This window comes from Ursus arctos, unplaced genomic scaffold, assembly GCF_023065955.2.
Source record: "Ursus arctos isolate Adak ecotype North America unplaced genomic scaffold, UrsArc2.0 scaffold_28, whole genome shotgun sequence".
In the NCBI taxonomy this organism is placed as follows: Eukaryota; Metazoa; Chordata; class Mammalia; order Carnivora; family Ursidae; genus Ursus; species Ursus arctos.
This window is the reverse complement of record NW_026622963.1, coordinates 6,691,924-6,706,805: the sequence shown is the minus strand read 5'-3', so window position 1 is coordinate 6,706,805 and position 14,882 is coordinate 6,691,924. Positions and strand designations below refer to the sequence as shown.

The 14,882-nt window shown below is 37.5% G+C and overlaps 1 protein-coding gene across 8 annotated transcripts in view; it reads right to left on the bottom strand.

Annotated features, from left to right (window-relative positions):
* Window positions 1-14,882, bottom strand: part of LRRC49 (leucine rich repeat containing 49) — a 148,257-nt gene that overhangs the window by 99,657 nt on the left and 33,718 nt on the right. For all 8 annotated transcript variants that reach the window (XM_048221971.2, XM_048221969.2, XM_048221978.2 and 5 more), the window contains one exon: window positions 2,937-2,998. In XM_048221971.2, the coding sequence (XP_048077928.1) occupies window positions 2,937-2,998 (62 nt within the window). The remainder of the gene's footprint in view (window positions 1-2,936; window positions 2,999-14,882) is intronic.

The window sequence follows — 14,882 nt, the reverse complement described above, 5'->3', positions numbered from 1 at the left end:
CACAGTTCATCACAACTAAGTTTAACTCACTGCATAATAATTACCTATTTGTGTCTCTGCCTTCCTCAGCTTTGAGGGATAGTTTAACCTCAGAAGCACTGGTTCTATTCAGCTACACAGACATGGATGCATGTCATTCGTTCTCTAAATACATCTTTCATGCCTACTGCTAGTGCTAAATGAACTGTTCTAATAGCTGCAGGAAAATATACAAAAGGGGTTCTGTACACATGACATTAAACATAGTTACCTATTTAACCCATGTTGGAATTCTCTGTATTCAACAGCATGCCATCACATTTTGGAACTTTCTGAATTTCCACCAGGTACCTAATAGTTTATGTAAATGGCCCTCTAAGAATCCAACAATTTGGTCAAAAATTAGGAAGCCCTACTATAAAATAGTCAATACATTATTGTCTCCCTGAAATGGATATACAATTAACTGGATGTTCTCATTGGCTTAATATTATCTGTGAGTTTCCCAGAGGGAGTCCTAAAAGGTACCTTCAGCTTTATGCTGCTGTTTCTACTCTTCTTGACCTCTGTCACTCCTGGGCCACTAAACTGTAAAACCAGACAAATCTATTATGCCAGGACTACAGCAGGACACGGGGGCCCTGAAAAGATACTACAGTTATCACTACAAATCATCTGATGCCCAGCTATCTGAGATATCTGTGTCGTGAGTAAAGCTAACAGAATGTTTTCAAGGATTGCACTCTGATTTTTTTTCGCCCAGCAGATCAAATCTAATCTATATGCCATCTCCTGGACTACATGTGTCAACAGAAACAGAACGGAAGATGTACTGAGCCTCAAAAGCCAACGAGCTGGAATTACTAGAGTAAGGTAAAGGGCTAAGCCTATGTAGAAACACAGAGAAAACAATTAGTAAGAAAATGAAACCACTAAAATTGTTGACTCACTACTAGCTCAATTTCTTGGGAAATCAGGCTTTTTAAAGAAAGTTATAAGACAGGGAGGAGGACAGTGAAGCATATGGCATTGATTACCTTTAACTGCCCCTTCAAAGCAAATATTCCTTAATGACAATGTGACAATGACCAAAGGATATATTATATATGTGACAGATACAATTTTCCTCTGGTAATTTTTCTCCTTAAGGCACAAAAGATCATTGATTTGGGGTACATGAAAATCAGAGGTCCAATTTACAAAGCAGTATATCGAACCGATAGGTTTATCATCAAGTAGCATAGCTTTTCACAGCTCATGGAAAACCTATCATGGTTGAAATAAAACTAAAAATGTTTTTTAAGAAAAAGAAAGTTATCAATATTAATCCCATTAATCATATCTTTATTTTGCCAGTGAGTAAAACTCCTTTCCAGGTTGGGAAGAAAATTCCCTCTATATAAGCAATTCAAACCAACTCCCTACAGAGCCAGGAGTTCAGAAGTTCAAGTTTCCTGGGGACCTGGGAACATCAAAGCCCCTATACACCCAAACTTGTAACTCTCTTTAAATACTCAACACAATCGAGGCAAGAAGCAAAAGCAATGTGTTCCACTGTAAGTTGGGGAAATCTAAGGGTGCCCAGCACCTTAAACAGCAAATATTGTGAGAATGAAAACTACCTGCTGAAAATAGTTGCTAATGGTCTTCAGGTAGAAATTCCCTAAAGAAAATTAAGTGTGCCTTACACTGCCATTGAAAAGAAATCCTACCTTCCCAACAAGATGCAAAGACCACTGGAATAGCACTCAGCATAAACTGAAAAGAGTACGAAAAGTCTTTCAGAAAACGTCAATATTTTTTCCACAGAAGAGAAGAGAGACAGAGTAAGGGTATTTTCTTCGAAATAATGCCTAAATGCAACGTTCACTATCTGGATTTAATCTCTAACTTCGAGAGATAGCACAGAGATAAGGAGTTAACACTTAGATCTGATAGGGGAGGAAAAATATGCAAACAAAAAAAAAATGCACGAAAGCTAAACTGTTTTTTTTTTTTTTAGTTTTATTTATTTATTTTAAGTAAACTCTATGTCCAATGTGGGACCTGAACTCCTGATCCTGTGATTGAGGGTCACGTGCTCTACCGACCGAGCCAGCCAGGTGACCCTAATCTGGTCCTTAATAATCAGAAGCATAGACCTTGAGCTCAGGAAGAGATGTGTTCTGAACTCTTTTATACTTAGTTCTTACCTTCTTACAAAAGCTGTGCAAAGTACAGCCTTGTAGTTAAAGTAAAGAACAGAGGAGCAGTTATAAAGCATAGTTCAAACTGAGTGGCTGGGGGAAAGAGAAGGAAAGAATGAGGGAAGGAGTAGAGGGGTCCTTTTGCATCGAAAAGCCTGACTGCCTGTCTCAGCTCTAGTTCTGAAATCGTCCACACTGACACTGAATGAGACAGCATCACAATGTAAAGGAGAACAGGCTTCAGATCTTTGGAAAACAAAAGGTATGCATTTATACACTCTGATCTACTGTTTCTTAGCAGCCATAGTTCTAAGTAGGGATAGCAAGTTAGAAGTTATGGCCCAATTAGCAAGAGGCTCAGGGACAAATATAGCCTGCTATACCAAAATTGCTTAGTAGCTACACAGCTTGTAGAAGATAATTTATGGAAGAAATTCTAATTCAACTGACTGGTGCAGTAAGTGTCAAACAAAGAACAGCAAAATATATGTTGACATTTCCACATACACATTTTGCAAAAGAGCAACCTCAAAGTATAATTAAATAAAAAGCACATGCTATACTAATTTCATCATTTTAGCTTTAGAGGCTCTCACCCGCACCAGAGCTTTGTTTTTCCACGAAGAACTTTGTCATATGGCCCCATCATTTTCAAATTTAAAATCTTACATGACAACAAGATTTTCCAAGGTACTTACAATCTTCATTTAAAGCACGAGAACCCACACAGCCAGGTTATTAATAAATGACAAACTGGGAGTTTCCACTTACGTAGAGATATTGTTGAAGCTGAGAAACAGACGTTGGAGGCAGGGCAAATTATCCACATCTCTCTAGAAGGAAACAGAAAGCAAAAATTGATCAGCTGAAAGAAAAAAACCTATCATACATGTCTTCTTGCTCAGCTGTTGCAATACACATTCACTTCTGTTTCCGGCAACCTTGCTAGAGCACTGTTTTCTACCAGACGTTGAGCTCCATTCTTCTCCACTGCAGATTAAATGGGAGGGTGGCAGTTCACCCGCAGAGCGAGCCGCACCACTCGCAAGGTAAAAAGCACTGAGGAGAACAGGGAGAGATGCTGCTGCTAGCCTCTTTAAGCATGCTTTTGGGAAAGAAGCCAAAATGCTACTTCAGCAATTCAACTGTAGCACAAATATAGTATGATCAAACATTTGTTAAAAATCACTTTTAAAAGGAAGCTGTTCAAACGTTTTAAATTTTAAATTTATGCAATTAGCTTTCACAACAGTGCTGAGAATTTCAAAGCAATTGTCCTCACTCTTCTCAAACCCTTGGAAACATACCACCCAGTTATAAATGAACCAATGTGCTGACAATTTCCCCATAAAACGAAAAGCAGATCATGAGTGTCACTGAAGGGCAATTTCCAACTAAGCACACATCAGACATTCTTATGATTGGAAATCACCCCTGTTCTGTTTAGGTACGGCGTCCCAAAGTCAACCATGGCTGTTTAAATGCACTCTTATCCTTAGCAAATATTGAGATGTTTTGGCTCAAATGACTTTTTTTTTTTTTTTTAGATCCCAAAATAAATACAAAGCTACCTAGCTTCATTAAATGAAAAGACACAGACTTCCAAAAAGTCTGGCATACACTGGAGTAATAGCACCTTAAGCAGCTTCGTGATGACCTAGTCTACAACCTCCTTCTGCACATGAGAAGTGAACAGCTGAGGCTGTGGCAGAGACAGGGTGGCAGTGGGGTGGAAAGGTGACCCAGGACTACATAGCGTCCTAGAGGCTGAGACAGGACAAGATTTGTTATCCTGACTTCAGTTAAAACTCTACACACTGGCACTTCTCATATAAAATGTTTTTCTCTTTCTTTTTTTTTTCACTAAATTTTTTTTTTCAAGACTCACTTTAATTTGCTGGATGATGACCCAGCTAAAATATCTGCTGTTAATATGGAGTATGAAACTTCGGGAGACATTTCTCTCTCTCTCTCTCTTTTTTCCTCTAGGACTGATTCTTTTTTTTTTTTTTTTAAAGATTTTATTTATTTATTCGACAGAGACAGAGACAGCCAGCGAGAGAGGGAACACAAGCAGGGGGAGTGGGAGAGGAAGACGCAGGCTCATAGCGGAGGAGCCTGATGTGGGGCTCGATCCCAGAACGCCAGGATCACGCTCTGAGCCGAAGGCAGATGCCCAACCGCTGTGCCACCCAGGCGCCCCTACGACTGATTCTTTTTTGAAGCATAATTAACATACAGTGTTTTATTAGTTTCAGGTGTACAAGAAATGTTTTTCATTTTTAAGGACAATATCATTTACAATAATCCTTAGTTATAGGAGTTGGAATAATGCTAATATAAGTATATATATATTTTACATATTATTGTGCCCAATATTTAAACCCAAATCCAAACTTGTTTTACGTTTCTATGAGTCATTATCTTTCTTCTTCCCTTTTTCCTTCCACCCTTTTAAAACTACCATTTCCAAGACCTCAGTAAGAATTAAGGCAAGTACATTAAAATGACAACCAAGGCTAGCTTTTCCAAAAATGCCTCACTTATTTATTTTTGAAAGCTTGTTATACAAAGAAAATATAAAAGTGGTGGGATTGTGGCACGGCCACATCTCACTGGTTTTTGAGAGGGCACAGGAGAAATGAATCTGGCTTAAGACATTCTCCCGTGGAGTTTCCCTGTACACCATTCTCCAACACTTTCTCAATCTCGCAGACCCTAAACAGTGTAAAACAAATACAACTGCCAGTGATCAGAACATGGGCTATGTGTACCATTCACTTGGCACTACCATTCTCAGGCCCACCCCTGAAAAGCCTGTTCCATAGATGTTGAGTAAGAGGTTTTTAGAGTTTTTCAACCGTGGCCAAGGAATAAGTCTGGAGAAAACAGGAAGGCAGCCAAATTCCCCACAGTGGGTGATAAGCTCTATATGTTGGCCAACTTCTTGAATCATCTCTACAGCTTCCTCTCTCTGACATTGCCAGAAATGACAGCAGAGTGGGGTGGAGGAGTGATGGACCAGTGGTAGGTCTCGTTTTATTCCAGGGCCCTACTTTCCAAAGAAATAAATGGTGGCTTGCTTCCTATCTGGTCTCTAGAGGTATGGGTCATAGCTGGGCGCCTGGGTGGCTCAGTCAGTTAAGCATTCTGCCTTCGGCTCAGGTCATGATTCCAGGGTGCTGGGATTGAGCCCTGCATGGGGCTCCCTGCTCAAGGGGCAGTCTGCTTCTCCCTCTCCCTCTGCCCCTCCACTCTGCTCATGTTCTCCCTATCTCTCAAATAAATAAAGAAAAGCTTAAATATATGTATTTATTTGGGGGGAAAAAAAAAAAGTATGGGTCATAGCCAAACTGAAAGCCCTCTCTGTACTCTCGGGGTTTTTTTTCCCAAATTCTTTCTGAAATCTACCTGAGATATTTCCACGCACAAGACATAAGTTTTTGCCAATTCAAATTACATCAGGCTTCAAAAAAGGTTTTTTAAAGCTTACTTGATTAAATTATAATGTTTTGTATTTATCTTCATTTATGAAATAAAATTTTACCAGAAGTCTTTATCAAATTTTCAAAATCATTAGCTGTCATTACTTGATAGAGCTATAAAAAATATTTACAACAGGGGCACCGGGGTGGCTCAGTCGGTTAAGCATCCAACTCTTGATTTTGGCTCAGGTCATGACCTCAGGGTCATGAGACTGAGCCCCTCGTCAAATATTTACAACAAACTGGAAAACTAAACTTAGAATTTAACTACATATATCCCTATAACCAGTTAAGTAGATAGCCCTTCCAAGAACTTTAAAAAGCAAATACCCACAATCATTTTTGCTGTTCCAAATTTCATTTCTATAAGAAAATTGTAACTTTAATCTTGCCAGCAATTTTAAGATATACATTGTAATGAATTTCTAGCATTATAATAGACAAAAAGAAAACATATTTATCATATCAATTATTTGTGAGTTATTTACAGTAAAAAAAAAAAAAAAAGACTCATTGAAAGCCACTGGAAGATGACTCCTCTAATATGAGAGAAGAAACCAAAGATGGAGATAAGTAAGATCCAGGAAGGGGATTCACCATTGGAGAGACACAAAGAGAAATCTTAGGATGACATCTCATGGTTTAATACCCTGATCCAATATTCACTTTGCAAAGCTCACCTTGCTGTGCTGGACAACCCTAATCGATTCATCAGTATAAATCAAGCCCCTTCACTGAAAGACCCACCTTAAACCAAACCCCCCAAGAAATCTCATAAATAAAAATCCTGCTTTCCCCTTGAAGACATCACTAAGACTATGTCAAGGTAGTGTGCTCTTCTTGCCAGTAAGTAATAATCTCAGCTTTTCTTTATCAACACGTATCCCGGTGATATTCTGGGCGAGCCAGCATTTGACAATCTACTTATCCAAAAAATATAATTATTTTGGAATGATGGGGAAAGGAAAAATGGAGGTTTAAGGATAATGTAAGAAAGCTAAATCCTCATAACTTGAAGGGAAAGTCAGCACATTAGTTTAATTGTCAATTGTTAAGCCCTCCCAACAAATCTTTTCTGGAGGGAACTATTTCAGAGGCAGAGAAACTATTGCAAAGTAGCAACAATGGTAACATACCTACGATGATAAAAACAAGACAAAATCAAACATTTACATATAAGGGAATATTTATACTTTGTGTATTATTAATCTGCTCACAGTCTCAAACTACATTTAACAAAACACAATTCTAAGATTACATTCAAAACGTTTTTTGAAGATTCAAAACGATTTTATATATTTTAAAATATAATCCTTTAAAATTAGACTTCAATAAAATTACTACAGATTATTGAGAGGATTATAGTTCTTTCTTTTTCAAAAGAACAGTGACTTGCCATTTGAAAAACACACTTGTCCTACTCTGCTTAGACACGATTTTCCATATTCTTAAACTTGACAAAAGAACTAAATGATTCAGCAATCTGACCATGTGTAGAACATCTATTACTAAAGCTATTTTTGGAGTAGCTTCCTGCAGAGGAATAAGGAAGAAAGGTGAAGAGATGGAGGCTTTGGCATGCATCAAGTAGGACAAAGAGGACTAAAAAAACATCACAGCTACTCTCACTTTGTTACCTATTCTGTCATAAATAAAAATAAATACATAAATATATAGGGTAATTATTTTGAGAACTGAAAAGAGATTTATTAAGCATTGAATAAGTTTGAAAAAAAGCAAAAAAATACTTCTTTCTATAAAAAGATTTATTAATTCCAAAATAACTACTAGCTACAGCCATCACTTTTGACATAGAAACATATTATATGAGAAATTATATGTGCAAGCCATCATATCAACAAGTTCAATCATACATTTAAATGCCAACTTAAAAAAGTCTATTTTCAGGGTGCCTGGGTGGCTCAGTCGGTTAAGCATCCAACTCCTGGTTTTGGCTCAGGTCATGAACTCAGGGTCATGAGATCCACCCCTGTGCTCAGCAGGGAGTCTGCTTGAGATTCTCCCTCGCCCCCTCGCTCCCTCTGCCCACCCCCCCATGTACATTCTCTCTCAAATAAAAAAAACTTTAAAAAAATTAAAAAATAAAAAAGTCTATTTTCTGTGTCTGTTACCAAAAGCATGTATATATATATGTATATATATACACACATATATATATATCCTTTTATATTTATTTATCACCCATTTTGTGTGGGGGGGGTATATATATGTATATATACATATATATTCAATCTAGTTGCAAGCTATTTTTCCAGTCTGATTTTTTTCTACACACAATTTAATCCCCACAGGGGAAAGAAAGAGGGAAACTAAAAACCGGACTAGTAAGCAGGCACCAATATGGAGATTTCCAGTCTTTATAATCTAGGAGAGCTAGATATAACAGCTATGAGGAAAGAGAAAAGACCTCAATTTCATAATCATAGGCCTTTGCTCACTTGAATCTGTAGTTCAAATTTCCATCACATGCATGATCTAACAAGACTTGTCATAAACAATGATTCCATGCTCCTAACACTCCTGGCAACATTCTCTGGAAAGACCTAAAACTCAACTCAGGGTTTACAGCATTCTGACTATCCCAAACTACTAACCTATGGGGAAAAGTTAGTATGAGCAAGAGTCAGCAAAAACTTCAGGCAGCAAATGTAGAACTGCTCAAATATTAAGAAAATATAGTAACCGGATAAAGACTATGGAAGATCTATGTTTAAAATTATTAGAGAAATAAAAGAAATCTAAACATGAAAAAATATAAGGTACTATTAATAAGGAGATCTGGGCATTTATGAAAAAAATCATGCAGAACTTCTAGAAACAAAAAATTATGGTCATTATTAAAAAGTCAGTAGATGGACTGAAAATCAGACTAGACAAAACTGAAGAGACAGTTAATTAGCAGATAGCACTAAAGAAGTAAAAAGAATGCAGAAATGTAGCAGAGAGGAAAAAGATGATAGAAATTTTAAGAAAAAAAAGGATAGAACAAGAAGGTCCATACTATATCTAGCAGGTATTTAAGAAGTAGAAAGAGAGAAAATGGAAGGAGGCAATATTTGAAAATATAAAGACTCAATAAGTTCCCATAATTAATAAAAGATAGGAATCTGCAATTCAGGAAAGACAAATACTAGGTATGCTAGTAAAATTACCATATTTGATCAAATCTAAGATACCATCTTAAAATTATTTTAAGTAACACCTGGTGTTACCAATAATAAAACACCCAATAATAAAATAATTTACCAATAATAAAATATCACTTAGAATTTTTATTTCATTATTCCTCAAAGAGTTCTTTCAGATTTGTCTAACCATATTTTTAATCAAATATCATCCTTATACATACATAAAAATTAAGCAAAACAAATTCATTAAATAAATGAACTCCAAAATATCCCGATTTACCATAAAGTTAGACGATGTAGTTCTGGCATAATGGTGTACACAAATAGATGGAACAGAAGAGAAGGTCCACAAAAAGACTCATTTGATTATAACTCAATTCCAACAAAGATACCAATTCAATGAGTAAAGAAAGATCTTCTCAACAAAAGGTGTGGAGCAAATAGACATCCCTATATGGGAAAAATTAACCAGGATCCCTACCTCACACCACACACAAAATTTAGTTGAAGATGGGTCAAAGGCCCTAAGTGAAAGGTAAAAGTATAAGCCTTTTGGAAGAAAACTGAGGAGAACATATTAATGATCTTGGGATAGGCAGAGCTGTCTTGTTCAGGGCAAAAAAAGGAACTAATGATAAAAGAAAACTAGTTGATAAACCGTACTTCACTAAAATGTAAGCTTCTACATATCAGAAACATTATTAAGAAAGCAAAAAAGCAAGCCATGCAGAAAATACACCCAATACATATACCAAACAAAGGACCTGAAGCTAGAATATAGATCTACTACAACTCAATGATAAAAAGATAACCTATTTTTTTCTTCAATGGGCAAAAGACTTGAACTGATACTTCATATGTTAGAATGGCCTAAAAGTACTTGAAAAGATGCTCAGCATCCCTAGTTATTCATCAAGGAACTATAAATTAAAACCACAACGAGAATCATAGAATCACTAAAATTATAAAGACTGTCAATATCAAATGTTGGCAAGGATGTGGAGCAATTAGAACTCCCATTTATCGCTGCTGGAATGTAAAATGGCATAATCACTTTGTAAAACTGTTTAGCAGTTTCTAATAAATGTAGACATCCACTACCTTATGGCTCGGTAATGATGCTCTCAGTATTCACCTAAGAGAAATGAGGTACATGTCCACCAAAATACATGTATAAATAAAAGACTACAAGAATATTCATAGCAGCTTTATTTTCTGAGGGCCCAAAACTGAAATAACAAAGATGCCTATGAACAGAAGAATGAAAACACAAATTGTATTATAATTAGAAAATAAATGCAACTCAGTTCATTAAAAAGAATTACTGACACCCACCACAAAATGGATGAATATCAAAGCATGTTTAGTACACAAAGAGCACATATATTTTATACATACTTCATGAAAAGTTCAAAAACAGGCAAAATTAATTTATGAAGACAGAAGTCAGAAACTTCCAGGGCAAGGAAAAGTACTGACTGGAAAGGGGCACAAGGGAGCTTTCTGAAGAGAAAGAAATGTTTTCTATCTTGATCTGAGTGGTAGTCAGATGAAAGTACATTTATGTAAAAAAAATCACTGAACCGTAGAGTTAAGATTTGTGCATTTTACTGTATCCAAATTACACCTCAACAAAGTATGGAGGAAAAGTCTTCACATTTAGAGCCCAACTTCCTTTTTTTTTTTTTTTTAAGATTTTATTTATTTATTTGAGAGAGAGACAGGATGAGCAGGGGGAGGGGCAGGAGGAGAGGGAGAAGCAAACTCCCCACCAAGCAGGGAGCCTGATGTGGGGCTCAATCCCAGGACCTTGAGGTCATGACCTGAGCCCAAGGCAGACGCTCAACCTACTGAGCCAACCAGGCACCCCTAGAGTCCAACTTCTGAATCTCTATTCAACTAATAATGTCCATGCTTTTCACACCATATTGTCTTCTGTGCCATCAAGAACATTGGTGATGCTGGATATCCTAAAAGTGTGCTCTGATATGGTGCACAGAATTTTCTTCCAAACTAGTGACATCCATTCTGTGTATTTTTATATTGTTAAAGTAAAGAAACACCAGTACTGTGTTCTGAATGTTTGTCTCTTCTCCAAATTCATATGTTGAAATCCTGACCCCAAAGGTGATGGTATTAGGAGGTGGGGCCTTTGGGAGGGGCTTCAGTCACAAGGGTGGTTCATTATGAGTGGGATCAGTGCCTTATGAAAGAGATCTAGCCTCCTCCACCATGTGAGGACACAGAGAAAATGTGCCAGCTATGGACCGGAAAGAAGGCTCTCACCAGAATGCAACCATGCTGCCACCTAGATCTTGGACTTCCCAGCTTCTAGAACTGTGAGAAATAAATTTCTCTGTTTATAAGCTACCGAGTCTGTGGTATTTTGTGATAGATAGCAGCCCAAATGGTGTGAGACACCAGTGTGAATTATACCACAGCTTCCTGTTGCTTTGAAATGCTTTCATCTCTTCCAAGGAGTTTGCTCAATTTCTCCTGCCTTTGGGTGCATTGCTTGGCATGTGATAAGCAAACTCTCTGAATCTATCCCAGTAGCAAAATATAACACAGCTTTGCCAAATATGGTTTTCTTCCTTTTAAAGTATTTGATTGTTAATTTGCAAGAAAATGTGGAATTGCAGTTATGCCTCCAAAGAAAAGTATATTTCACTAATATTAGATTTATGTCTGTTGTTCATGCCTTTTTGAATACAGAAATGTTTCATTTCCATGCCAAATCTTGGTGTAACCTTTTTTTAAAAAAGATTTTTATTTATTTATTTGACAGAGAGAGACAGCCAGTGAGAGAGAGAACACAAGCAGGGGGAGTGGGAGAGGAAGAAGCAGGCTCCCAGTGGAGGAGCCCAATGCGGGGCTTGATCCCAGAATGGCAGCATCAAGCCCTGAGCTGAAGACAGACGCTTAACGACTGAGCCACCCAGGCGCCCCATAACTCCTTTTTAAAAAGATCTTATTTATTTTATTTGAGAGAGAGAGAGAGCATGGGCAGGGAGAGGGGCAGAGGAAGAGGGAGAAGAAGACTCCCTGCTGAGCAAGGAGCCTGAGGTGGCCTCATCCCAAGACCCTGAGATCAGGACCTGAGCTGAAATCAGAGACTTAACTGACTGAGCCACGAAGGGGCCCCATTGGTGTAATCTTTTTAAATACATTTTGAACAGTGATTAAACTCAAAGCATATAGTACCAATAACATGAAACAAGCGTAGTATAAAGTTATGACCAAGTTCACATATATTTAGCAATGAAATTGTCGTAGCCTATCCAATAGTGATTTTAAGAAGCCATGCATTTTAAAACATATTCAGATTTCTAAGTTGGTGAAATGTGGAAAAATGTGCATTCCAAATCGGTGAAATATGGTTAGTTCCACATCCCTACACATCTTAGTGAGTCTGAAGAACTTCAAAAAGAAATCTTATAATCTCAAAAGCTACCAAAGAAAAAGAAGACCATGTACAAAAAAGATAGGAGACAGTTTAATGATAACAATAGAGTTCAAAGACAATGAAACATGAGCTTCAAACACCTGGGAGAAAAATAACTGTCAATCAAGTCAGACCATCCATCATGAATAAAGGCAAAATAAACACATTATTAGACAAACATAGACTGAGACAGCTTACCACCAGAGTCATTTTAAAGGAAATTTTTCTAAATTATATATTTTCAAAAGAGTGGTACACCCAAACAAGCGTGTGGGTGAATCCAAATAAGCACTGACTGAAAACACCAACAATTAAAATATCTAATTTTGGGAGTAAAAAGATAAAAAGAAAAGCCTAGGAAACAAAAACATCTAAAACGGCACAGGGTTACCGGATTAAATGATTCTAGGGTCCTTATTTAAGAAAAGGGTAGGGACATGTATTAACTCTATAATTTAAGCCAAGTGTGTATTTTAAAACGTTAAGAGTAACCATTAGAGTGAATAAGAAAGAACAGAGAAAACTCCATCAACCCACAGTAAGGTACACACGCACGCGTGCGCACACACACACACACACACACGAAGTGCAGAACAAATAGCATGGAATAAAAGCAAAGTGGTAAATTTATCAGTAATCACAATTAGTACAATAGACTAAAGGCTCTAGTCAGAAGAAGGATTCTCATAGTTAAAAAAGAAGTTGTGCGGGGCGCCTGGGTGGCACAGCGGTTAAGCGTCTGCCTTCGGCTCAGGGCGTGATCCCGGCGTTGTGGGATCGAGCCCCACATCGGGCTCCTCTGCTATGAGCCTGCTTCTTCCTCTCCCATTCCCCCTGCTTGTGTTCCCTCTCTCGCTGGCTGTCTCTATCCTGTCGAATAAATAAATAAATAAAACCTTTAAAAAAAAAAAAAGAAGTTGTGCATCTTTACAAGAAAAAGGTTGAAAATAAAAGAATATGTAATATGACTCAATGAGAAGAACTCAGCATCACTTCTGCTGCTACTCCTGCCAAACGTACCTAATCTGAATCTAATCATGAGGACACATCATTAGACAAGCTCAAACTGAAGGACATTCTACAAAATAATAAACCACTGTTCTTCAAAAATGTCAATGTCATGACATACAAAGAACGATGCACATACTCTTGCAGATTAAAGAAGACAAGGGAGACATAACTATGGGATGCAATGCGTGATCTTGGATTTTCTTTTGCTATAAAGGACACTAGTGAGATCATTTTTTTTTAAGATTTTATTTATTTGTCAGAGAAAGAGAGAGAAAGAGAGAGCACAAGCAGGGGGAGGGGCAGGCAGAGGGAGAAGCAGGCTCCCTGCTGAGCAGGGAACACGATGACATGGAGTTCGATCCCAAGACCTTGGGATCATGACCTGAGCCGAAGGCAGACGCTTAACTGACTGAGACACCCAGGCATCCCTGCTAGTGAGATAATTAAGAAAACCTGAATGGGATCTACCGATCAGATAACAGTATCTTATCAGTGTTAATTTCCTGATTTTGATTATTGTAATGTGGTTATATAAGAGGCTTCTTGTTTTTAGAAAATACACACTGAAGTAGAAAATACACCACTGAAGTGGCGATGAAGGGGCATCATGCCTCACCTTCCTCTTAAATGGCTCAGAAAAAAAGAGAGAGGGACTTGTAGATAGAGGACACACAGAATAATCAAAAGAGAGGGTAAAGCGGGACACCTGGGTGGCTTGGTTGGTTAAGCGTCTGCCTTCAGCTCGGGTCATGATCCCCGGGTCCTGGGATCAAGCCCCGCATCAGGCTCCCTGCTCAGTGGGGAGTCTGCTTCTCCCTCTCCCTCTGCCCTTCCATCACCCTTGTGCACGTGCAAGCTCTCTATCAAATAAATAAATACAATCTTAAAAGAGAAAGAGAGAGGATAAAGCAAATGTACTAAAATGTTACCATTTCAGGAATCTTTATACTACTGTTGCATCCTTTTCTGAAATCATGCCAAATTAAAAATTAAAAAAGGTTAAAGAATAAAATGAATAAACCAGGAAAAAAATAACCAAAAGAAAGTTGGTATTAACATTAGACGAAATAAATGTTAAGGCAAAAAAGTATGATTAACTTCTTTACCTATACTACGTAGTTAGACAGTGCCTGGCATGCATATAGTTCATGCTCATACAACACTTGCTCGATGAAGGAGTCAGTAATAAAGACAGTTAAAACACGATGATCAAAGGAACAATTTACCAGGAAGATACAGCAATTTTAACCTTGTGTGCACCTAGAAACAGCTTCAAACACTGACCACATACTAGGGAAACATATTGATAGTGCGTATTGACTGGAAATGTTGCATGTATGCTCGGCAATGTAGCGAACCTCAACAAACCTCACCGATTACATATGATTCACACTCACTGGCCACAATGCAACTAAATTAGAAAAGAATGACCAAAAAAGAATAATTAATTCATACATATCAAAAATTTTCAAATATACTTCTAAATAGCACATGGATCAAAGAAGAAATCACAATGGAACTTAGAAAATATGTAGAATAAAAATACTAAATTTCAAAACTTGTGGGAAGAAGCTGAAGTGGTTCTTAGAGGGAAACGTATAGCTTGAAGTGCTTCTCTTAGAAACTA